This window comes from Serinus canaria, chromosome 5 (assembly GCF_022539315.1).
Source record: "Serinus canaria isolate serCan28SL12 chromosome 5, serCan2020, whole genome shotgun sequence".
In the NCBI taxonomy this organism is placed as follows: domain Eukaryota; kingdom Metazoa; phylum Chordata; class Aves; order Passeriformes; family Fringillidae; genus Serinus; species Serinus canaria.
The window spans coordinates 51,363,068-51,387,021 of NC_066319.1; the positions used below are offsets into that span (position 1 = coordinate 51,363,068).

A 23,954-nucleotide genomic window follows, 5' to 3' on the forward strand; every position below is an offset into this window, starting at 1 on the left:
TGAATGTTTTGTCCATCAGGATCCTCTGTTCCGGTTCTTTGAGAGAGAGGTGAAAATGGGAGCTAAGCTGCTCCAGGACGTTCGTCAGGACCTGGCAGACGTGGTTCAAGTGTGTGAAGGGAAAAAGAAACAAACCAACTACCTGCGTACACTGATAAATGAGCTGGTGAAAGGTATGGCAGTTCAAACTAGCATCTCCAGGGCTCTCTTTGCTCCTTGCACTCTGTAAGAGGCTGCTGTGGCCAGCAGCTTAAAAAAACCCTAAAAATGGTAGAAAAACATGCATAGACTTTGTCATTTGACACAAGTAATACTTAAATTTGAGCATAAAATTCCCGTTGTCTTGGTGTGAGATTTCAAGTTGAGGTTGATAATAACCTAAAAATTAGGCTATAATAATAATAGTATGGTTTGGCTTTAATAGTAATATATTAGGCTTTTTTGTACAATTTATATTAGCAGCTTAATTTCTAGATTGAAATCTCACTAAATTCTCTCAATTTCTGACTTGTGACAGAACAAAGTTATTTATACCACTAAGTGAGCAGTATTGGTCCTATAAAAACTAGAAAATATGCAAGTTCTCTGAATTTCTATTTAAAGATTGTACATACATGTGGAATTTTCACAGACATGCTGCATGTTGTAATACATGGTGATTCGAACAAAAGCATTTTCTGATACACAGGTACTCGACCTCTTCAGCTTATTCTAAAGAACTCAAATCTTCATGCAGAGCTGAAGATTAGGTCTTGCAGTAAATAGCTGTGTGTAACTGCAGCTGCTCTTGAAGGGTGTCTGTAATTGGGTGGCATTTTAAATACAGAGTAGACCTAGAGGCCATTTGCTCTGTAATCTTTGAAAGTGTTTTCACTTACTGAAGGGCCTTTGAAAATAGAGGCTGATATTCCAGTCCAAGTCTTCAAAGTTTCAATATAGTGTGTAATTTCAACCTGTATATGAGCAAAACTTAATTCTAATCACATCTTTCTAGGTATTTTGCCTCGTAGCTGGTCCCATTACACAGTGCCAGCTGGTATGACTGTTATCCAGTGGGTGTCTGACTTCAGTGAGCGCATTAAACAGCTCCAGAATATTTCCCAGGCAGCTGCATCTGGCGGAGCTAAAGAACTGAAGGTACCTTGTGCTGACTTCTCGGGGTTATTGGTGGAGCTGTGTAACTGCTTTCTGGAGGCTTCACATCAGGACTTCTAAATAGCCCCTCAGTCAATGAGCTTGAGTCAGTGTTCTCTGAAACGTCTGTAAATACTGCTGAGCATCTCCTGATCGCAGCATGATGAGGCTTAGCAGGGGAACTGTGCACAGAATCAGAGAGAGCATTAGTATTGTGGGACAGTGGGAGACAAAGCCTTAGAGCAAAAATCATCTAGCAGTTACACTGTGTTCCACTAGTAGCAGGAACGTTTTAATGTAAATAGATTGCTGAAGTATTTATAATAGTCATTAATTAATACTGCAGCTGAAATACTTTTTTTCCCTGTATTTCCCCCCCTTAATAGAACATCCATGTGTGCTTGGGTGGCCTGTTTGTACCAGAGGCATATATTACTGCTACAAGACAATATGTTGCCCAGGCAAACAGTTGGTCCCTTGAAGAGCTCTGTCTTGAGGTCAATGTTACAACTACCCAGAACGCAGTCCTGGATGCCTGCAGCTTTGGAGTCACAGGTAAACTGAGCTGAAGGAAGGGACCTTCCTCTGAAATGCTTTCAGAAGCTTCTGGTGTTAAATGGGTATGTCAAATGAAAAAGATGCTATTGGTGAAAAAGTTAATACACACTTTCTGAAAGTATTTTCAAATTAGTTTGACATTAGTTATTAGGGAAGTACTTCCAATGCTAATAAATCTCGAGACCAGGATCAGTATATATTGAAGTGGTATTGCATAGTGTATCACCTACAACCTCTTCATTTTCCAGTATGAAATACTTCTCATTTAGTGGACTTAGCCCTTAAATGATACAGAGGGAGACAGCCTTTGGATGTATGAAAGCTCTTAGAACTCTAAACTGCATTGCAATTTGCAGGCCTGAAGCTTCAGGGAGCTACATGCAGTAACAACAAGCTGTCGCTTTCGAATGCTATTTCAACTGTTCTGCCCATTACACAGCTTCGCTGGATCAAGCAGACAAACGCTGATAAAAAAGCAAATGTTGTAAGTATTGAGGAAAATATTTAGATATCCCTAGCAATTCTTTCCTAAGGCTTTATGGCTACTTGTACTGAGCAGAACAAATCAAATTGGCGTTCTCTAATTACTCTTCGTGTCAGTTGGCATCTGATTTCATGGCTAGCAGCAAACAGACCTAGTGCTGACTGTGTCTTCCCTTTGTAGATAGATAAAAAGGAGAGACATCCAAAAATGCTGTTCAGTGCTGCTCAAGTCAAAACTCAAATTTATAGCAGCATCTGTAAATGTATTAGGTCTTGGGGTTTTTCCCTCATATTTTGAGTACTAAGTTATCTGAGACCAAATTCCCATCTCACTGGTATCATATAGTGTTAAGAGAAACCTGTGACACTCTTCAGCTGTCTCACAGAACTCTCCTATATTCTTGTTTTTTTCCCCAGGTTACTTTACCAGTTTATCTGAACTTCACTCGTGCTGATCTGATTTTCACTGTTGACTTTGAAATAGCCACCAAGGAAGATCCCCGCAGCTTCTATGAGCGTGGTGTTGCAGTTCTCTGCACTGAGTGAACAAATCTATTTTCACTGGTTAATGCTGTAGTAAGTGTCAGTCTTCTCTGTAGTGCTCACCTGTACTTCTGTAATCAGGGTAGGTTAGCAGATGGATTTGTGTCAAGTTGGCTGGAAAGGTGACAGTGCAATGGGAAGGTGATAGGCCAGAGAGATTTCTTTGAAGGAAGTGAATGAGGTTTTTAGAGGGTTATTGGTAGATGTGATATTTGATGGATTATGTTATATTAAATAAAATATATAGCAAAATTTTTGACCATCTATTTCTGTTAATCTAATTCTTAGTGATGATTTTGGTCTGGAAAACCTATACCCATGATCTTTTCAGAGAATAACTGTGCATTGCTCTTCAAGCTAACCTCCAGTAACAGGAACCTTGGAATGTAAGTCTGTAGTGCAGTAAGACACAAAACCTGACATCTGCTGTGACATTTCAGGCCATTGCATTAATTAATTGCAATGGACTGAGTCTTACTCAGTAACTTGCTACAATGCATTGAGAGGCTGGAGCATCCTGAACTAAACCCTGTCCTATTGACCACAGAGCTTCCTCTTTCTCAAGCTGCTTTTATGGTGAAATATGTCCCCAGATTTATGTCTCAGTAACCCAAGAGGAGGCTATTAAATGCTTACACAAGGAGTTACAATATTATTTGAGACTCTCACATGTGACCAACTGTTACTAAATTAGGAAAGCAGAGAGTTCCTGCTAATTGCTTGGGTTGTTGTAATGGTTTGGGCATTTGTTTGCTTTTTCTGATCCTGAATTCATTGGCTCAGCATTTCTACGTTTCTGACCATCCTCTCAGAACAGCTGTTCTCTGACAGTGGCTGAAGTCAAGTGTTCAAAGATGTGTATGAAGAATGCAGGTACTCAGCTTTTTAATCCCAAAACTGAAATCCTGGGAGCCCCTTCCTCCCCAGTGAAAGCAGTGACTTTAATCAGCTCTACTATTTTTTCTGTGATCAGGGGTTCCATAATACAAGCCTGGACTGAGAAGGAAAATTGCTATCTCAGCCTGCCTCACATACTTGTTTTGGTCAGTGCTTGCTGTTTACTAAAACAGAATTCTGCTGTCTGCCCTCTCCCTACTGTTTTGCAAAGTTAATCCTTGAGATTAAACTGTCCTGGTTTTGTTACTTTACATGAGCATGAATCCCAGACCAGTGAATCACGTGCAGTTTAATAATCTTTGTGCAGTTTTCCCAGTTGTGAGGAACAGAGATGAGAACTACACACATCATGATCCAGGATGAGTTGTAGCTGTAATGCCTTTGCTTTGTCTCAGCCTCTATGAGAGACTTTGCTTTCCAGCACCAGAATATCTCTGGAACTAGTATCACTGCCTCCAGCATAGTTTCAATTATATTGTTCAGAAAAAAGCACCTCCTGCTAGCAGCATGCTCTGGGTACCAGCTGCAGTATGAAGTTAGCTCAAATCAAGAGCTGGCTGTTGGCAGTTCCACTGAACATGCACCTTCCTTTCAGCAGCTGCTGTTTGTGCCCAGCTCAGAGACTTGGGCTGTGGTACCGCCTACAGCTACTATTAAAACTCTGTCTAAACCAGTTCTACCTATTGGCAAGCACTGATGGGGAGATCAAGAGTCTCAACTATCCTAGAGCTTGAGCTTCCCAAACTCTTCAGCTCTTTTATGTTAACTTCTGCATTAGGCCTGAATTAACAAAAGGTACAATTTCAGGTCACAAGTTAATCCACGTCTGGATTCTCATACTGAATAAATGTATTCCAACGAGTAGATACTGTCCTATGTGGCTTACCTTTCCACTTCCTTCCTTCCTCTCCTGTTGTGTTTTCTCCATGCTGTGTGAAACAGCTGCTTTAAGTGAAATCCTCTTTAGGTGAGTTTAGGGATTTTGTCTGCAATTTGAAAGTCAGGGGTTTCAGTTTTATTTAGCCTCAGCTGATGGGGCTGAGAGCTAGAGTGTCTAATAGCTAGGACTTAAAATGAGGGGGTTGGCTGCCTCACAATGTTGTATTCTTAAGCTTTTCACACATCTTCATTCCAGAGAGAGCTATAGCCTAGTTGCCATACACACAGATCTATAGCTGCAAGTGGTTGGTAGTTGGTTTGTTTGGGGTTTTTTCAGTTAACTTCACAGTTTTCACTGCAGCAATCTTTGCCTCTGGACAAGCCATGGAGCAACCACAGCAGCTTCTGTCTTGGGGCAAAGGCCTCTGAAACTCACTGTTTAACCACATATGTTCCAAGCTAATTAAAAACCATTTCCAGCTGGGGGAATAAGGATGAAAGAAAAGTTGCTTTAATAAAATAAATACACGGGTGGAAGGGTACAATGTTAGCAGTTAAATAAATGTTTTTAGTGGCTTTCCATCCTATGAAAGAAATTGGAAACTAAAAAAAAAAAAAATCTCTGCCAGTTGTACAAAACAAATGCTTCCACAAGTTGCTGGTACTAACATCCTTCAAGCCAGCATTATACTTTCATAGTCCGTAGTTCCCCTCCCACACAAATGGACTACCCAGATTCTAAACCCGATTAAAGAAATTACCATACAGGAAAGGGAGATCAGAGAGACAGTTTTTGCTCCCTAACTGGCCTCCTATCTGTGGGCACCATTCCTGCAGCTCCTGAATGGTTTCTTTCACCAAACAGTTCTGAGCTAATGCATTCCACATCACACTGTAAACACTATTCTGGCAGCTACACAGAAACTGCCCAAAACATTGGTCAAACAAGGAAGGAGCAGCTGTGTTAACAGCAACTAGACCATTTCTCCCCATTTGAGGGAGAAAATAAGTTCTGGATTGCCAGTAGTTGCAGTCAGTTCAGCTGTTGGTAGTCAAACCTGTACAGTTCACCTCTTGGAGGGAGGTCAGACACAGCAGGAGCCAAACATGAGATGAAGCAGGTGCCAGACGAGCCATAGCTGTTGGAAGATAATGGCAGCCAAGGGGTCATTCTTTCCCTCCGACAAACCCTTGTCAGTGTTGGTGAAATTACACTGAAACTGAGCAGCTGCCTCCAGGTACTGCACACAGGAGCTGGGGCTGCTGCTTCCAGAGGACCTGGGCACCGAGCCTGTCATGCTCTAGATATACCTTTACTAATTTCCACTGGAATGGCTACACAACTTTTTTTATTCGGTTTTTTGGGTGGATCTCAGAGCTTACTGTACAGTGCAGTGCATTTGTAACAGGCTTGAGGCAGCCTGGTTAGTTCAGGTACACACTGCAAAAGAAATCTCTACCGGAATGATCCTTCAGAACAGTCTGTCCAGTTATTTATTCATCCCTTAGATTATGTTGCACGGAGTTTCTTTCTCTTTAGTTTTTCACTAGCACCCTCTGGAGCAGGAATCCCTTGTTTTCTTTTAATTATGGGCTGCTCGGCCATTGTGCCATCACAGTGAGCTGCTAGCAGGGGCTGTGGAGCAGGGTCAGCCGGGACTGCAGGGAGATCCGCGGAGACTGAAGGGTTAACAACCCTCGGTAAGGCGTGGTCAGGTGTCAGCCCCGTGGGGGTAAATGCTTGTGTGCTGGGAGGCGGCTCCGGTGACTGCCACAGATCCTTCTCCAGGCCAGGAAGCTCCAGGGCTGCCTTACAGTCATTGACTGCCTGAATTTCTCTGACATGTGGAGGATTAGGGGAGGATTCTTCATCTTCTGAAGTATCAGCATCCTCCAAAGGCACTGCTTCTGAGGCACTGTTTATCCATGGTGCATCTTTTATACCGCAGTCAGTGTGAACAGCTGCATCTTCTGAATCACCATCATAAGGATCTAAAAACTAAAATAAACATCTCTAAACATGGTGGATGATTATTTGTCCCTAAAAAAAACCCAGACAAGATGCAACATACAATGGACTTTAAAATCCCTTTCAACCTAAGTCACAGACTTACTGTTGAAGCTTTTCTGTTTATCCACACACTCCCTATCTCTGTTTTAGTTTTGGATGCTACACCAAGAACTGTGTAATACCCAAAACCTACTTGTAGTCCCCTGGATTCCTTTGCTTTCTTGGGTCCTCCAGCAAGTGGGCTAGGCACAACCTGTTTAAGAGAAGTTAACATAGGTTTATAAGGCACTTTCCCTTAAGTTGCCAAATGAAAAACAGAGTAGGTGGAAATCCTAGAGAAAAGGAAGCCAGATTTTCACTTTGCTAAAAGAATAGAAAGTGTGTCTCAGTCTAACTTTTAACGGCTTGGTAGAGTTAGCCTAAAATAGAGCTAGGGTAAGTCTTAGGGCACTTAAAGCATTGCACTGAGGAGAACAATGAGTAATTACATGCCACCAGAAAAATAAACCAAACTAGCACTTAAATAATAGTAGTTAGGATACAGTTTAGAGACCTTCCCTCCCACTCAGGTCTCTTTGTGTTCTTTCACATGGGGATGATTTGAAATCTTGAAATAGTGCTTAGAGTCTGGGCCTATTAATTTAAAAAAAAAAAAGTCATGTAGGGAGACTCCCTTTAGAAAGCAAACCCCAGGTACCAAGTCTCACAAAGGAAAAGAAGTTAACAGCAAGTAAAGTGGCGAAGTTGCTACTTGAGAAGGATCCACCACAGGTGTCAGAGAACACTCCGCCAGTCAGTGCTGTGCTGCTTCCAGCGGGGAGGGGGAGAACTGAGCACAGCTGAGACAAAGCTGGGCTCAGGAATCTGGGCTCAACAGGAAACCAAAGGCTATCAGAGGAGCTGAAGTCCAAGCTCATTTGTGACCTTGTATTCTTGTGCTGCTTCAAGGACAAAGACAACCCCACAAAGCCCCTCTGCTTCTCCAAAGAGCACAGAAATCCCCCAGTCCTGCCCCCTCCCTCAGCAGCCTCGGTGAGAGCAGCCAGCTCTTTGTTCAGGCTGGGACCTGTGCAAGCCCTCCTTCCACCCTGCCCAGCCTTCACACAGATGCACTTCCAGCCTGGTTCCTCACAGGAGAACTCACAACTCCAGCCTTGCCCTGACCTTGCTGGAAGGGGAAGCGGTGGCAGACTCCTGGCAAGCAGCTTCTCCAAGTCCTGAAGCACAGTGATTCACATGGACCAACAGTGAGCATCAATTCCAAAGAGTTTTACCCACAAATTAAGTATTTTGTTCTCCACTCCAATATCAGTTCTTTTTTCATCAGCACTAAACACATTGGTTTGACACAACAATGTTCAAGTTACCAATATCCATAACTAACTGCCACAGCAACAGAGCTGCTCTTAATCTCCTCCAAAAGGGACAGTCAGAAAGTAGAGGTTCTCCACCCAGAGCTGCAGAAATCCCACTGGACCAGAGCTGCTGAAAATTAACCATCAGGAATAGCTCAGGTCAGCATTTCCTAACATGTGTCTGCCTAAAACACTGTCTCTTTCCTGCCTCATCCCCCTAGTAACAGTTGTAAGAAAGAGCCTGATGGAAAGGGTAGTATTGGGTTTGGGGTTGTTTTGGGTTTTTTCCAGACACAAAATCATCAACCCCACAACATGCCTTAGAAGCTCCCTATTGAGGCTGAAGGAAAGGTTGGATGCACATCAGGGAATCACTTCACCATCAGAACACTGCAGAGTCAGTCCTTACCTCTGCCCTGGATTCAGACTCAGACTCTGTGCTTGACTCCACTGTGCACTTCTGCTGCAGAGGACAAAAGGAAAGAAAATCCACTCAAAGTATAAATTACTGCAGCTTCAGGCTGAAGCTGAAGTTCTAGCATCAGCTGTAGCTGCTGAGTTTCTCCAAAGCTTCCCCATCTGAAGCCAGCTTGTCTTCCCAAATATCCCACAGCTGTGGTGCTGCTTGGGTTGTGCAAGTGAGACATAAGGGGAAAATAGAAGCCTCTCTCATCACTCCTCACCCCAAAACCACAAAGGGAAGCAGTACAGAACATGCCTCACACTTGAGTAAACAATGGTTACTCTGGGCTTGTGAGTAATTTTACAAAACATTTTTTAGTTTGCACTGTGGTTCTGTTTGTTTCTTTGCATTTGGTAACCCTACAGCTCAGAAATGTAACTGCAGATGAATGACTCAAAACACTCTCATTTTTTCTAAAGCTCTTGCTTAGAAAGAGACCTTACAAACAAACAGCTCCCCTTGTCCCCAGACGGTAGCACAGAAGTGGAGTTGCCTCCATCCCTCCCATTTAAATTAATTCATCCACACCTGTTCTTCATGCAATCGTTTCCAGCTGAGGCAGCTGCACCATCAGGCCAAGGGCAAACCAACAAACATTTTCTGAATTGTCTTTTAATAGGCAGGTAGAGAAAGTAGCAATTTTAAAACTTACCATGTATTTTCGTGCCAGTCTTTCCACACTGTCTGGGCTTTTAACAGAATCCTCCTTTTCCTGAGCATCTACTGAAACAGGTAGAGGGTAAGAGAGCACATTAGAGAAAACCTTCTCTGAGATAAGATGCCCAGACACAGCTACTCCCTTTATGCTAGAAAAGTTGATCAGTCCTTCACATAATCAAAGGCAGCTTCTGTTTAAAAATAAATAAGAAGCAGCCACAGTCTTCTATCACAAGACTTCGTTCATTGGTGCTTCATGCAGCATGAGGAAAATACAATTTTTTAATAGAAGCTTATACCAGACCACAGAGATTTTTTTTTTCCTTTTCTTTAAGGCACTGCAAGTTTTCTGAATCCTTAGAGCTATTTGTGCTGAAGACACCCAAGGAGACCAGAGAGGGATAAACGCAAAGCTGTGCCATAAGCCAGCCTCCCGTTCCAGTTCGCCACTCCCAAAATTCAGCCCCTGTACACTCACACATCCCCTTCCCCCCTCAGGGCTCTGTCACACGGGCTGTGTCCCTCTGTCCCTCCCGTACCCTCCAAGGCCCGCCCAGCCTCCCGCCTCTTCCTCCGCCGCTGCCTCTTCCCCGGCGAGGCCATCCCGGCCCCGGCGCCTCCCGCCGCTGGAGCTTTATGGGCTGGGCTGGGCCCGCCGCCCCTGCAGCCCCAGCCAGGCCCTGCCCGACCTCCTCCACCTGGAGAGCTGCTGCTCCTGCCGAACACAGGGAACTGGGCGAGACAACTGGGGAGCGAAACCCTCCCGTGCAGGAAAGTCCTTGGTGCTGCTGCAAGGCTCCGGGCTGCTCTGCAGCAGCGCTGCCTCTGTGGGGCTGCACTCCTTTAGTCACTGCATTTCCCACGTGCATATAAAACACACACACACACACACATATATATATTATATATGTATATTTAAAAGCACACACCCCCAGTTTGCAAGGCCTGGTGGCCAGGGATGTGACACTTCCCCTCTGCTCTCTCCATTGCTTTTCTGGAGCCCCGGGTCCTTCACAGGACCCTCAGGCTGACAGGAGAGCCAACAGCGAAGGGGAGCCCCCTCTTCACCCCCCTGCTCCCTCCATAGGCAAACAGGGTGACCAAAGATGATTATTCCTGTGATTTGCTGGAGCAGATGATCTCCCCTGTAGAAGAGGGACAGTTGTGGCTGGACACACAGAGCTTTCTGAGCATCTTCCTAATCATTTACAATCCAGCACAGCAATTTTACTGTTTTTAAATACCAGGAACAGTAATATTTAGAGTTACTGGAGAACTATGGATCAGGTCTGTTTTTAACAAAGAAGCAGATCTGATTTGACCCTTTAAAAGCCACATCTCCATTCCCCTTCTTGTTCTTTTTATAGGAAATGAGGAACTATCTTTACTTACTTTTTTTCCAAATCAAATTCCTTTTCTTGCCAATATCTTTCCTAGCTGGGGTTTCTTACATCTTTCTACACAGTGCAGAAGGTACTACTGTAGAAAAACCTCAGCAAAACAAACATCTCACTCTAACACCAGCAGTGGCTTGTTGCTTTGAAAAGGCACCAGGAACAAGTCCCAGTGGGGGTGACAGTGACAGCAGCTGTACCAGGAGCAGCTCACAAGCCTTCACCCCATTTCTGCCTCCAGCTGAGCTGGACCCTGCTGCTTTATAGCTCTCTTCTTCCCTGCCTTTTCATCTCCTTACCTTCTCTACCCAGACTAAAACCATCTGATAATTACTCCTTCTCCTCAGAATCTCCAACAATTTTCAAAACATAGCAACCAAGAATCCCACTCACCACCCCACAGCACCTCCCACCCTGAAGTGGGAGCTGAGGAGGCTGTGCTAGTGCCTGCAGCTCCAGCTGAGCTCAATGAGCACAAATTACCATCGTGCTCCACCCAAATACAGGGCTGGGAATCGTTACTCCCACAAAAGGCTGCCCAAAATTAGCTACTGATTCTTGTTAGCAGCAAGGCCTGGGGCTCCAGGGACTGCTTGGTCTGTGAGGGGCTGCAGGTGGAACTGTGGCTGCAAGGGAGAGCCCAGCCCGAGACCCCCAGAGCACACCTGTGCCCTTCTGGGCAGGGCCAGGCAGCAGTGACAGCCACACAGCAGCATCCCAAAGGAGACCGGGGTGTCCCCCTCCCAGGGCACACAGGTGATGCCATCGCTGAGCCCTGTGGCTGCAGTGGGAGCGAGGAGGTGGCCCGAGGGTCCCAGGGGGGTGGCAATGTTCGCTCCAGGGTTCATTCCCATCGTTTCCCAGTGCTCTGCCTCTCCTCGTCACTCTTGGCCCTGCACAGAACTTGTGCCGGCCCCAGCAAGCTCTGAGTTCCCTTAGGTCCAGGTTTCTTCTGGGGCTCACTGTAATGCAGGGAATGACTCAGAAACACCTACCACGTTCTGAGGGCAAGAAATACTGGAGATAACAAGCAAGTTTCACCTGAATTATTGTCTTAGAGATAAATTAGTTTTCAAGAGAGGTTAAGACTTGTGCCATCAATGACCAAGTAGAAAAATCTTTAGAATTATCACTGTAAATTTTAAATCCCAGTGTTACTAACTGGAATATATTTTAACCATTTTTTACACATTATGGAAGAACTTGTACAATAGATTTCAGTCACAAGTCACATATACCTTAAGATCTCCCTTAGTTTTGATACTATTGAGTCCTATTTTTTAACACTGAGGTCTTGAAGCAATAACTAAAGCTTTCTGAAGCCTGCTCTTCTGATAACCTCCAAGACTGAACATCAAAGAAGGAAGCCTTTTCCTCCTGACCATTTCTTCTGTCACCCACACTCCAAAATGGAATTCAATAGAGGTGCACACACTAGAAACTAACTCCCTTTCTGCATCTGGCTTGATGCCATGTTTGTTGGAACAGCAGCAGTAGATCCATCACGGAGGTGTGGTGATGGAACACACCAACACCTCAGCCAGGCTGAGCAAACAGCTCCTGTGAGGGACAGGACACCTGAGATCAAAGCACACCTCAGAGTCCCCAGGCAGGGCTGCGGGGGAACCACAGCTCCTGCCTCACTGCCCAAGGAAATGATGTCCTTGCTTTGACAGTGCTGCTTGCACTGACGTGCAGGCACTGGTCTCTTCTGCAGACTTTTAATGAGGTAACCATAATGTGAAATGATTTTGAACATTTCATGTCATGATACAGAATGTGAGGTGTTAAAGACAAATGCCCTGCTTATTACACACGCTCAGCCTTCAGCAGTTGTGTAAGCAGCATTGAAGCTATTAATTCTCATACCCATCCTCTTGTTTCTCATTTTTGATACCAAATTCAGATTTGGAGCCGTGTGATCACCTCAGTCTACTGAACTGACATATAGGGACACCAGCTTGAATCCCTCAGCTTGCAGTGCATCCCCCCAAAACAGGGGTCAGCCTCTCCCCACCCTGAGCGTTGCTCTGTCATAAAGATCTCCTCACAAACCACAATTTGTCCAACTCATTTTGAAATGGTTTGTGTGAAACTGGGTTTAGGTACCTGTGAAATGCACTTAGGACAAGAAACTGTATCTTTTCACCTTACTACAAAAAGAACACCAACACACTATTGTATGTGAATTATTGTATACTGGGAACTCCTGCATCATGGAGCAGAACAAACGGACACAGGAAACCTGCAGGGCAAGCTGGTCAGAATATGCCCTTAAACTCCTCCTCTTCCCAAAGCTGTTAACTGAAATTTAGGGAGATTGTATTTGGCACAATGTCTAAAGTCAGCTAAAGGGCACCCAAGCAGCACCAAGGGCAAACTGCTGAGTGGAGCTGCTTACAAAGAATGTAACTTCTCTTGGCTATTCCAAGACAAACGCCAAGGAATACAAAATGCAGCACAACCACACAACACCTAGGTCCCAGGCAGGCTCTGTGATGTTACTGGCAACTTCTCAGGTAAAAGTTTTTGATGACCTCGCAGCAGCAGCATGGAACAGGGTTGCAGCTCCATCCACCCAGACTTCAGGACAACTGCTGAACTATCCCATGAATTATATCCCAACTCAGACCAGATCACTTTTCCATAGACTGTTCCTGCTCTGGTGGGGCACTGGTTGGGTAGTGGGATCACCAAGCACACCCAATTTATTATACATTGTGGGCAGCAGCTGGAGCTCAGGACCCAGAGCAGCAGCTCATATGGCCATGGGCAGAGCAGTCTTGTTTCAGGGTAAATAGACAAGTCAGTGACACAGCTCAATTCTTAACACTTTTATTCTTACAGTTCTAGGTTTGAACTGTACATGCAGAGTTGCATAAGTCACAATAGAGATTTACAGTGGATTCTATTCTATGGTAGAGTGCAATCCAGAATCCTTGAACAGTATAAAAAAACAACTTTAAACATCAAGACCTTGTTAGGAGCAGAGAGATTAAAGCTTCCCCAAGAAATTCAGCTCTTCTAGATACCTAGTTACTAGGTACTGAATGTTAGACACTTAAGAATTGAAGAGCTGTGTAACACTAAACAAACTTGAACACCCTGGTGTCTTCCCATCTTCGTTACTTCTTTCCATATTTCTGGCAATTAAGAATAAGTCAAAAACCCTGCCACCTGCAACCAGCTAATACAGACAAAAATAACTACTCCTTACTTGCCTGTTTAGGGTTGTACAGTGTTAAAGAAAATATTCCCTCAATGGCATTTTTATCTCACATCAGCTGAAAAAGCAATGTAACAAAAATAAAGGTATAACATCTTCGAAAATAAATATAAAGAGGGAATGCAGACAAAGTGTCAAAGATTTTTTTTGGCAGGTAACATTCATAATATACAAAATATAACTTATTCATATTAGCCAAGGAAACATTCATGAGTTCCTGTAAACTCCTTTAATCCACCTCCTCCATGCGTGATGTGTCATCATCTCCCTCAAGAGGTGGCATCTCCTCAGTGACTGCTGGACTGGCTTCTTCTGCAGCAGTGTCATCTTCATCAATGCCTGTGTAGAAAACACACCCCCAATTAATGCTGACAGCACAACTCAAGACCTTTCATCTCCACAGTACTTCAGCCACCTGAGGGCTCATTTTCCACACTACCAAGCAGGACCAAGACAATACACCCTGAGTTCACAGGAGCCAAGACAAATTTGGTAACTTACCCAGCCCAAGTTTGATCATTCTATAAATGCGGTTGGCATGTGTCTGAGGGTCTTCTAAGCTGAAGCCAGAGGACAGCAGTGCTGTCTCATACAGCAAGATGACAAGATCCTTCACAGACTTGTCGTTCTTATCAGCCTCTGCTTTCTGCCTCAGTGTTTCAATGATGGAATGATCAGGATTGATCTCCAGGTGTTTCTTTGCTGCCATGTATCCCATTGTGGAGTTGTCCCTTAACGCCTGCGCTTTCATGATCCTCTCCATGTTGGCAGTCCAGCCATACGTGCTTGTTACAATGCAGCATGGAGAAGTAACTAAACGATTGGACACAACAACCTGCACAGGGAATACAAAGCCAAAGTCTGCAATTTAAGCATTTCAGCAAGTACAACTGATTTACCCTAAATTAATTTCAGATTGACTTTAACACACAAATAAACCAAGTACTACTTTTACCTTTTCTACTTTCTTTTCAAGGATATCTTTCATTATCTTGCAAAGATTTTCAAACTTTGCTTTCTTCTCCTCCTGTTTCTTTTTCTCTTCCTCATCTTCTGGGAGCTCCAGACCCTCTTTTGTTACAGAAACCAGGGTCTTGCCTTCAAATTCCTTCAGCTGCTGCACACAGTATTCATCAATAGGCTCAATCATGTAGATCACTTCCAGCCCATGTTTGCGGAGACGCTCCACAAAAGCGGAGTTGGCCACCTGATCCTTTGTCTCACCTGCAACAAACACCACCACAGATGATCCTCCTTCAGCACTAAAAGCAGCTTGTTCAGCTTCTGCAGAGCCTATGCAACAGCTCTGGTGCTTCTCATCCCAACCACAGGGAACAAAGGGCACACCAACAGCCCAAAAAACACTCAAGTTGTGTAAACTGACACTCCAGCATTTAATACTCTGAACTGATTTGGAAGCAAATTTTTATTTCTGAGAATCCCTGGTAAAAAAATGCTTCCCCATTCCTGCCAAGCAAGGGAACCCTGTACCAGCATTTATAAAGCCCTCCAGTGCTGGCCTTTCTGACCACTTCAGGTCCCAACTCACCAGTAATGTAGTAGACATGTTTCTGGTTTTCCTTCATCCGAGTGCAGTAATCCTTCAGAGAAACCATCTCATCACCAGATGCAGATGTGTAGTACCTCAGCAGTTCTGAGAGCTTCTTGCGGTTCTGCGAGTCCTCGTGGATGCCAAGCTACAAAAAGCAGTAAGAAAAATCACTAAGTGATTCCTTCAGATAAATACTGAACCGTGTTTAGTAGCTCAGACACAACACCAATCTGCAACTGCAAACAGCAGCAGTGTTCAGCAGAAAGACTACAAACCTTGATGTTCTTGGAGAACTGCTCATAGAACTTCTTGTAGTTCTCCTTGTCCTCGGCCAGCTCAGTGAAAAGTTCCAAGCACTTCTTCACCAAGTTCTTCCGGATCACTTTCAGGATCTTGCTTTGTTGCAGCATTTCACGAGAAATATTCAGAGGTAAATCCTCAGAGTCTACCACACCTCTCATGAAATCTGCAAACAACAGAATTATCTTTGTTAGTCTCAAACAATAGTACCAGTCACTCTACCTGCATGTGTCTCTGCCCACTAGAAACTATCCATTTGTTTCTACAGAATTCCAATAAACGTGTACTAAGCAGTACTTTTAACTTCTCCACAGCGGTTTAGAACTGACATTTTCTCCCTTCAAAATTTCTTTACATACAAAAGAAAACTACAGAATAGCTAAGCAGTTTTCCCAACTTTTCAAGAACACTTTCTGCAGAATTATACTCACTCAGATATTCAGGGATCAGTTCCTCACAGTTGTCCATGATGAAAACTCTGCGCACATACAGTTTGATGTTGTTCTTCTTCTTCCTGTTTTCAAACAGATCGAAGGGTGCACGCCGTGGGACAAACAGGAGAGCCCTGAATTCCAGCTGCCCTTCCACAGAGAAGTGCTGTGAGAGAACAAGATGATCGTTTTAGTCAGTTTGCCTGGTTCCACTGTGATATCCCCTTAACAGCTCTCCAAATGCAAAACACAAAGAGCAACCCACTGGAGATCAAATTACAGAGCAGCTAGGACATCGGTCAGGAAACGAGCCTGTCCTCAGACACACTGAATTAGTGTGACATTATGAGATCTGCAGACCAATTCAGGACACATCCAGCTCCTTACACAGTATACTGAGATTTTGAAAGCAAATGTGTTTTATAGCACTTCCTATCATCTAACAAAAGACACAAAATCTTTTCAGTGACAAATTGCAGACCTAAGCAGTTTTTATATGTAATGACTAAACTAATTACTGGGAAGGCACCTGCACTTCCTGGCTGCAGGTTTAACCCAGATTATGAACATCAATGCACAATGGATTGGTTTAGCAGCATGTTAAGCAACCTCCCAGCTTCAGTGGTGTATGCTATAGTTTATATATCTGCAGATGCAGCAACTGTAGCTGTGTCTCAAGAGAAAAACTTACTTTGACAGCCAGGTGGTCTTCCCAGTCATTAGTCAGACTCTTGTAGAACTCTCCATATTCCTCATTGGTTATGTCATCTGGATTCCTGGTCCAAATGGGCTTGGTCTTGTTGAGCTCCTCCTGATCAATGTACTTCTCCTTAATCTTCTTCTTCTTTTTCTTATCTCCATCCTTCTTTTCTTCTTCTTCATCAGAACCAACATCCTCAATCTCTGGTTTATCTTCTGTCTTTTCCTCCTTATCTTCTTTTTCCTCTTCCTTTTCCTCAGCCTCATCATCACTCACCTCCTTATCACGTTCCTTTTCCACCTACAAAACAGTATCAGTACTTGAATTGCAAAAGCTGTAAATTTAGTAACAGTTCTAAAGCACCCCTTGCAGCCTCACGAAGCCAGCAAACTTCAAGAACACGGTGTCAAGGTCTCCCTCCCACACTCCAAGAACTCTCAATCTGGGTGCTGACACAAGTGGGTGTTTCCATGTGCTATGAGCCAAGTTCTTATTGCTCTGTTTTGTTACACTGAATGACTCCGAACATTAACTGTCTGGAAACAGATACTAGTGGCTTGGAAAACATTGCTTTTTAACATAGTCCTGTGAAATACAATTTTAAGTAACAGAACTACATGTATTTCCCCAGAGCTTCCTTCATTTAGTATTTGAGAGAACTGAAACTAACCAAATAAAGACTGACTGCTCCTTCTTACATAAACTTGTGAAACGGAAAACACTTATTTAGCATTTTAAGCAAGGTACATACAAAGAGTGTAATGGGGTAGCCAATGAACTGAGAGTGCTTCTTCACAATTTCCTTGATTCGCCGCTCCTCCAGGTATTCAGTCTGATCTTCTTTAAGATGCAGGATGACTTTGGTTCCACGGCCCAGAGGTTCACCTAGAATGGAGTTCACATGTTTTACTTTGCTGTAGCAAAAACATTCAGTGATTAACTCTTTAAAAATCACACCGCTCTATCAGCTAATTTTTCACCTTAGCAAATCAAACTACTCTGAATAAAAACAGCATAGATTATGCTTTTTTAAGTTTACTGCATGTATTTCAAACAAGCTCCAGAAGATGTCGACTCCTCTGTTCAGGATCTTTAAAGACTCTGCATAGCAAGTTGTTGAGGTCTTACAAATACTTTTCCACGCATCAACTTTGAAAGCTTAATGCACCGTTTACCCGCGCATTCCATACATATCAAATTACACCAATTGAAATGACAAGACCTGGACCTATGCCTGATGTGACAGGCATAGGTCCAGGTCTTGTTACTTTCTTTTCCAAGGCATTGCCAAACCTCTTTAAAAGACATCATTGAGCAGGAACACTCACCATTATCCAGTCTGACAGTGAAGGACCCTCCAGCTGAGGACTCCCAAGCATACTGCTCATCATCGTTGTGCTTGGTGATCACTGTCACCTTCTCGGCAACCAGGTAGGCGGAGTAGAAGCCAACACCAAACTGACCAATCATGGAAATATCAGCACCTGCCTGCAGGGCTTCCATGAAAGCCTTGGTGCCAGACTTGGCAATGGTACCAAGGTTGTTGACCAGGTCAGCTTTGGTCATCCCAATGCCTGTATCCACAATGGTTAGAGTGCGATCATGCTTGTTTGGAATCAGGTTAATTTTCAGCTCTTTCCCAGAATCCAGCTTGCTTGGGTCAGTCAAGCTTTCATACCTTATCTTATCCAGAGCCTATAAAAAGAAAAATACGCTTTAACATTTCCTACTTCTAGAGTATTTCAGTAATTCTCGGAATAAACCAGACTACTTTTGGTACTTACATCTGAGGAATTGGAGATCAGCTCACGGAGGAAGATTTCCTTATTGGAGTAGAAAGTGTTGATGATCAGAGACATCAACTGAGCAATCTCAGCCTGAAAGGCAAAGGTCTCCACCTCCTCCTCCATTGGTTGGTCCTGAGTTTGCACAGCTTCCGGCATCTGTGAAAGGAGAGGGAGGAGTTGAAATTCCATCGGGAACAGCTTACCTAACATATCCTCTTACAGGCACTGACACTAGCATTCTGAGAAAAATTTTTTAACCACGTGGTTTCAGCACCACAGAACACACAGATAAAAAAGCCCTTCCCATTCCTTATTTACAGCTCGTAACTACTCAGAAGTTAGGCAGAAAACAGATAACAAGACTTTAACAATAGGCTTGCTTTACACTCATTTTATTCTAAGCACCTAAGGTAAGACAGGAAGACAGGACTTCTCCCTTAATCTAAGGACTGATACATGACCTTTATCTTCCGTTTCACACAAGTATTTATAATCTCTATTTGAATAATTTCTCTCTAAGCCGCACCCTCCTATTACTTTGCATACACAGCTATCCCCACCTCTGACTTAGATACCAGCACTGCTCAGCCAGACTCGCTTCTCTGGACAAATATTTGCCTTAATAAATACTCGTCCTTCACCGGACATAGCTGCCCGTTTGCCCCCCTTGCGGGAGCCAAATCTCAGGGGCGACGGATTTCACTCGAGAGAGATAGGTCCAACCACAACGCCGCTCCGATGGCTGCAGAGCGGAGGACACCGGGCGGGCCGGAGCCGCAGGCCCGGCCCCCGCCGCGAGGCGGCCCCGGCCCCCCCCACCCGCGCCGGGACCGCGCCCCGAGCCCGCGGGCGAGAGCGGCGGCGCAGCGCCCCCTGGCGGCGCCCGCCGGAACAGCGAAACGTTCTAGAAACTGCCAGAGCCTTCCCTGCCTGCCCCCGCCTCCCGCCCGCCCCGAGCGCGCATTCCCCACCCCCCCAAACCGCTGCTGAGCGGAGCAGCCCCCGAACCCGCTCCTGGCCTCATCTCCTTGCTCCCGCTCCTACCCGCCCGTCCCTTCACACCGCATTCTCCCCAGCCCCCTTTCTTTCCCTCCTCCATCCCGCTTTTCTCCCGCTCCTTCCTTCCTACCGCCCCCACGCTCGCCTTCCCCCACCCCCCGCTCCCTTCTCTCCTGGCACTCTGCTCCTTTCCCCTAGCCCCCGTTCCTTCCCCCCATGGTACACCGTTCTTTCTGCCTGTGCCACCTCTTTCTTCCGCCATCTCTGCCACTGCTTTTCTCCTGCTCCCGACTCCGTTCCCCCCCACTTCCCCCTCTCGCCCCCCCCCCTTTGCACGCTCATGGCTGGGGGCCCATTCATTAAGAGCGAATCTCTCCGGCCACCTCCGCACCGAAGCGGGCTCGGGTCAGCCTCCCACAGCTCTTCCGCGCACGCTGCAAGGCGGAGGGGGCGCTGCAGCTGCAGCCCGGGACAAGAACAGCCTTCCCTGACCGCCCTCTGCGCCCGCCGCTCCGCTGCCATACCGGAACCCCCTCCCCCCCCCCCACAAGGAGCTGCTCGGTTTCCCCACCTCCACTGGTATTCTTGTAAGAACGCAAATTTGTTAAGCTAGGTACAGAATCATCAACCCCAATCTCCCTTTCAGCCATACCCAGACTGTAAGCCCCAACCACCTTTCCCAGGATTTAAGAAGCACAGAGAAAAGCACGACCAACGCCACGCGGCTCCTACAGCACACCCCACCCCCACCTCCCACGCAACTCCGAACACGAGCCCCGCGACCCCAGCCACCGAGCCCCAGGGCTCGGTCAGAAAGCGCTCCCTGCACCGACCCACCGCCGGCGAGGGCCGACTGCTGCCCCCACCGCTCACCTTGGCAGGGGGGACGGGGCGCTGTTCTCTTCACTGACGCTGTAACACAGGCCACTCGCTCCGCTCTAGCCTCTCTAGTGCGCGCTCCCCACAGCCCGCCCGATTTATATACGGCAGGATCCGCCTCCTTCCAGAACCATCGGGAACCTTCACCGCCGGCGCGGGGGGGTGCAGGGAGGGGGCCGCGAGGCGGGGGCGGAACAAGTGGCCGAGGGGAGGGGCCGTGTCGCTCACAGCCAATCGCAGCCGTCCGCGACAGGCGCCGCGGGGCCGGCGGCTGAATGGGCGCGAGCGCGCGCGCTCCCCGCGCCCCGCCCCGCTGCGCCCCCAGCGATTGGCTCGGCCGGGACTTCGGGGGGAGGGGGAAAGCAGCAAGGAAGCGGGCGCATGTGCGGAAGCCTTGCGGGGCGGTGCCGAAGGGGCGGGGCCCGGGGCGGTTGCGCGACTGCCGGTGACGTCACTCGCTGCCGAGCCCCGCTCCGAACGTCCTAGAAGGGGGCGGGGCCGGGGCCGGGGTCTCTGCCCCCCCTCCCCCATCTTTCCCCACTCTCCCCCGCCCCCGCCGAGCGCAAGGAAGGGCCTGGAAAACTCGGGGTGCCCCCCCCCCCCCCACTCCTGCCGGGAGCGGCCCACGGCTGGGGTTTGGGGCTGCGGTCACTTTCTGTCTCACGGTGCTGAACCCCTGTCTCTGCTGCGTGGCCGGTGCGCCGGCGTGCGGCTGTTCGGGGTGCTCAGGTGTGCGGGAGTGCGGGGTGCAGGTGTGTGAGTGTGGGAGAGTGAGGGTGCAGGTGTGTAAGGGTGCTCGGGAGTGCGGGGTGTAGGTGTGTGAGGGTGCTCAGGTGTACGGGGTGCAGGTGCGGGAGTGTGCCGGATGGAGTGCGACTGTGCAGGTGTGTGAGGGGTGGGAGAGTGAGGGTGCGGGTGTGTGAGGGTGCTCAGGTGTCGGGGTGCAGGTATGAGGGTGGGAGAGTGCCGGATGGAGTGCGACTGTGCAGGTGTGTGAGGGGTGGGAGAGTGAGGTGCGGTTGTGTGAGGGTGCTCAGGTATGCGGGGTGCAGGTGCGGGAGTGTGCCGGATGGAGTGCGACTGTGCAGGTGTGTGAGGGGTAGGAGAGTGAGGGTGCGGGTGTGTGAGGGTGCTCAGGTGTCGGGGTGCAGGTGTGAGGTTGGGAGAGTGCCGGATGGAGTGCGGCTGTGCAGGTGTGTGAGGGGTGGGAGAGTGAGGTGCGGGTGTGTGAGGGTGCTCAGGTATGCGGGGTGCAGGTGTGAGGGTGGGAGAGTGCCGGATGGAGTGCGACTGTGCAGGTGTGTGAGGGGTAGGAGAGTGAGGGTGTGGGTGTGTGAGGGTGCTCAGGTGTCGGGGTGCAGGTGTGAGGTTGGGAGAGTGCCGGATGGAGTGCGGCTGTGCAGGTGTGCGGCGGTGCAGAAGTGAAGGTGTGCGGGTGCTCAGGTACGCAGGTGCAGTTGTGCAAGCTCAAGGATTTAAGTTACTTAAGGATTTAAGGTGCGTGGCTGTGCAGGAGTGCGGGCGTGCAGAAAGGTGTGCAGCTGTGCGGCTCTGTGTGCGCGCAGGTGGAGGTGTGCGGCTGTGCAGCTGCTGCCGTCCGTCCCCTCGGGCTGGGACGAGGGGCTGCGGGAGGGCGGCACCGCTCCCCCTGCCCTGCTCGCCCGGCAGGATCCGGCCGCGCTGCCGGGCGTAGCCGGGTGAATCACAGCTTAGGGATGCTGTGGTAACGCGTTTCGCCTGCTCAGGGAAAACAGCACCCGTTCTCACGCGGCAGGTATAAGTCTGCGAGTTAACTAAATTCTGCCTCTCGGTCTGTGCACTTGCACAGGGTAAAAAGAGCCGTGGGACCAAAGCCAAGCAGCTCAGCAGACCTACATAGCTATGCAGTTACTTAAGGATTTAAGTGCTAATAGTAGACATGAGGCGTAGGCCAGTGCTGTTGGGTTTGTAACAGCCCAAAGCCTGAAACCCGCTGGGATTATCAGCCTGAACTTGGCCTTTGCCAGTTCATCTGGGAAATCTCAGTTGATGTTCAAAGGGCACCGCAAGAGACACCTTTATACATACATTTACATATCCTGCATAAAGGCTTTGATATGTACACATCTCATTATACCAAGCAGCTCTGTGATTGCAGCATTTGGCAGGGTGGGTATTTTTATATCCTGAATGACCTGATTGGGAGCGGGGAGTTAAATGCAGATCTTCCACATCTCAGGAGAATGATCTGCATCCCATGTGTTCCAGACCAGACTTCTAAAAGTTTCCAAGCTTGGAGCTGATCCACTTTCGAGGATATAAATACCCAGAGAAACTACATGTTAAAATTATGCACTGATGTAAGCATGAATTTAGCTATATCTCCTTGCTTTAAAGAATGGTTATTTATTTGAGGAATAAAAAGAATCTTGATTCTGTTGCAAAAATTTATCTCAGGTGCAACTTCCTTCCATATTCTTTGGCTCTTAGATGTACCCCAGACTTCTATCTAGTTCAACATCTGACTGACTTTGGGGAATTGAAGTTTTAAGTTGGCTAACCTGCCCTTCTCCAAGTTGAGTGTCTGAAATAGACTGGTTAGCATGAATTAATATTCCAATACTTAGATTCATTAACACATTTAATCAAAAATCCTCATGCTGAACTTCATGTCCTTTGCATTGGTTATCCTGCAGTTTTAACCCAGACAAGCAAATCTGATTGAATTGGGGTCCACTGCCTTGATTTTTTTGTAGCATTCTGTTTTCAGAGAGTTTTCAGCATTTTGACAAGATACATTAGGTACACATGTAAAACATGTAGGAACATCGAGAAATTGTCTTGCTGCAGTTTCTGCAGTACCTGGATCATTACCTCTAGTAGAGCAATGCCTTAGAGGACTCTGCCCTTCTCAATCCTGGTGCTCCAGCTCTGACCTAAGCAGTTGGCCAAAATACAGGATCCTGCAGGTTAGTTAATTAGGTGGAAAAATTAATCGCGGTGTCAACAACATAAAATGGTGTATAAATGAGCTGCTGCTCAGCCCACAGGAGAAATCAGACTGCAAGGGTGAGATTATTTGCTCACCATTCTAAGCCACTGAAAAAGTTGGATTTCAGCCAGTGCTCAGCCTTGAAAGTTCCGCACTTACGTCTGGGTCACCTTCTTGCTACTTACTTTGTTTTCTGTCCTGTCTTCAAGTTGGATTTTGGGGTGCTTCTCAATGCATTTCTCTTCCTTTCTCTCAGACACTTATGCCTGTACAAAGTGCCTGTGCACCAAAGTGCTTTCCTGAGTATGACAGGTTCCTTTCTTTGCACAGTGACTGTGATTTCAGTGATCTGACAGCTGCTTTGCTTGTCTGCTTCCATAAAGCAGCCTAATGGCTCTTTACCACTGCTCTAATAAAGTGTGGCAGTTACACTCAGGCATAATGAGGTAACTTTCATGTTTTTTCTTAGATTTAAAAGTAGTCATGGTATTGTATAAATACTATAGGATGTGCCTTTTAGGCTGAAACCCTCTTACATTCAGATTCCCTTGATGGAAATGCTTTCTAGCATGTATTTGCACCAAAATAACTTCTGTACTTCAGAAAATGGCTGAAATATTGCAATATATGGAAATCTGTCCAAGCATTTTATTTTGCTTGTGTGCTCTCCTTTTGAGATGTCTAGAATTTTAAGGTTTCCACTTTTAAAATAATCAAGATGTTTGAAAAAGTATT

The 23,954-nt window shown here is 46.5% G+C and overlaps 3 protein-coding genes across 3 annotated transcripts in view; 1 reads left to right on the top strand and 2 right to left on the bottom strand.

Moving 5' to 3' along the window:
- DYNC1H1 (dynein cytoplasmic 1 heavy chain 1) overlaps nt 1-2,982 on the top strand; it is a 44,691-nt gene extending 41,709 nt beyond the window's left edge. The window contains exons 74-78 of the mRNA XM_050974665.1: nt 20-173; nt 995-1,137; nt 1,521-1,689; nt 2,049-2,176; nt 2,593-2,982. Coding sequence (XP_050830622.1) covers nt 20-173; nt 995-1,137; nt 1,521-1,689; nt 2,049-2,176; nt 2,593-2,721 — 723 coding nt within the window. The 3' untranslated portion in view covers nt 2,722-2,982. The remainder of the gene's footprint in view (nt 1-19; nt 174-994; nt 1,138-1,520; nt 1,690-2,048; nt 2,177-2,592) is intronic.
- A 131-nt stretch (nt 2,983-3,113) lies between these two features.
- LOC115485429 (uncharacterized) lies at nt 3,114-9,583 on the bottom strand. Its single transcript, XM_050974926.1, has 5 exons — nt 9,520-9,583; nt 8,976-9,046; nt 8,270-8,323; nt 6,699-6,758; nt 3,114-6,493 (listed from the first exon to the last, which is right to left on the bottom strand). The coding sequence occupies exons 1-5, from the start codon at nt 9,581-9,583 to the stop codon at nt 6,005-6,007; spliced, it is 738 nt and encodes a 245-aa protein (XP_050830883.1). The 3' UTR covers nt 3,114-6,004.
- Nucleotides 9,584-13,193: 3,610 nt separating this feature from the next.
- On the bottom strand, nt 13,194-20,406 carry HSP90AA1 (heat shock protein 90 alpha family class A member 1). Its single transcript, XM_030240412.2, has 11 exons — nt 20,243-20,406; nt 18,368-18,526; nt 17,912-18,278; nt 17,335-17,468; nt 16,575-16,883; nt 15,884-16,049; nt 15,428-15,618; nt 15,150-15,297; nt 14,556-14,824; nt 14,102-14,435; nt 13,194-13,939 (listed from the first exon to the last, which is right to left on the bottom strand). Exons 2-11 carry the CDS (start codon nt 18,524-18,526, stop codon nt 13,830-13,832), a joined length of 2,187 nt encoding a protein of 728 aa, XP_030096272.1. The 5' UTR covers nt 20,243-20,406; the 3' UTR covers nt 13,194-13,829.
- Nucleotides 20,407-23,954: the final 3,548 nt, after the last annotated feature.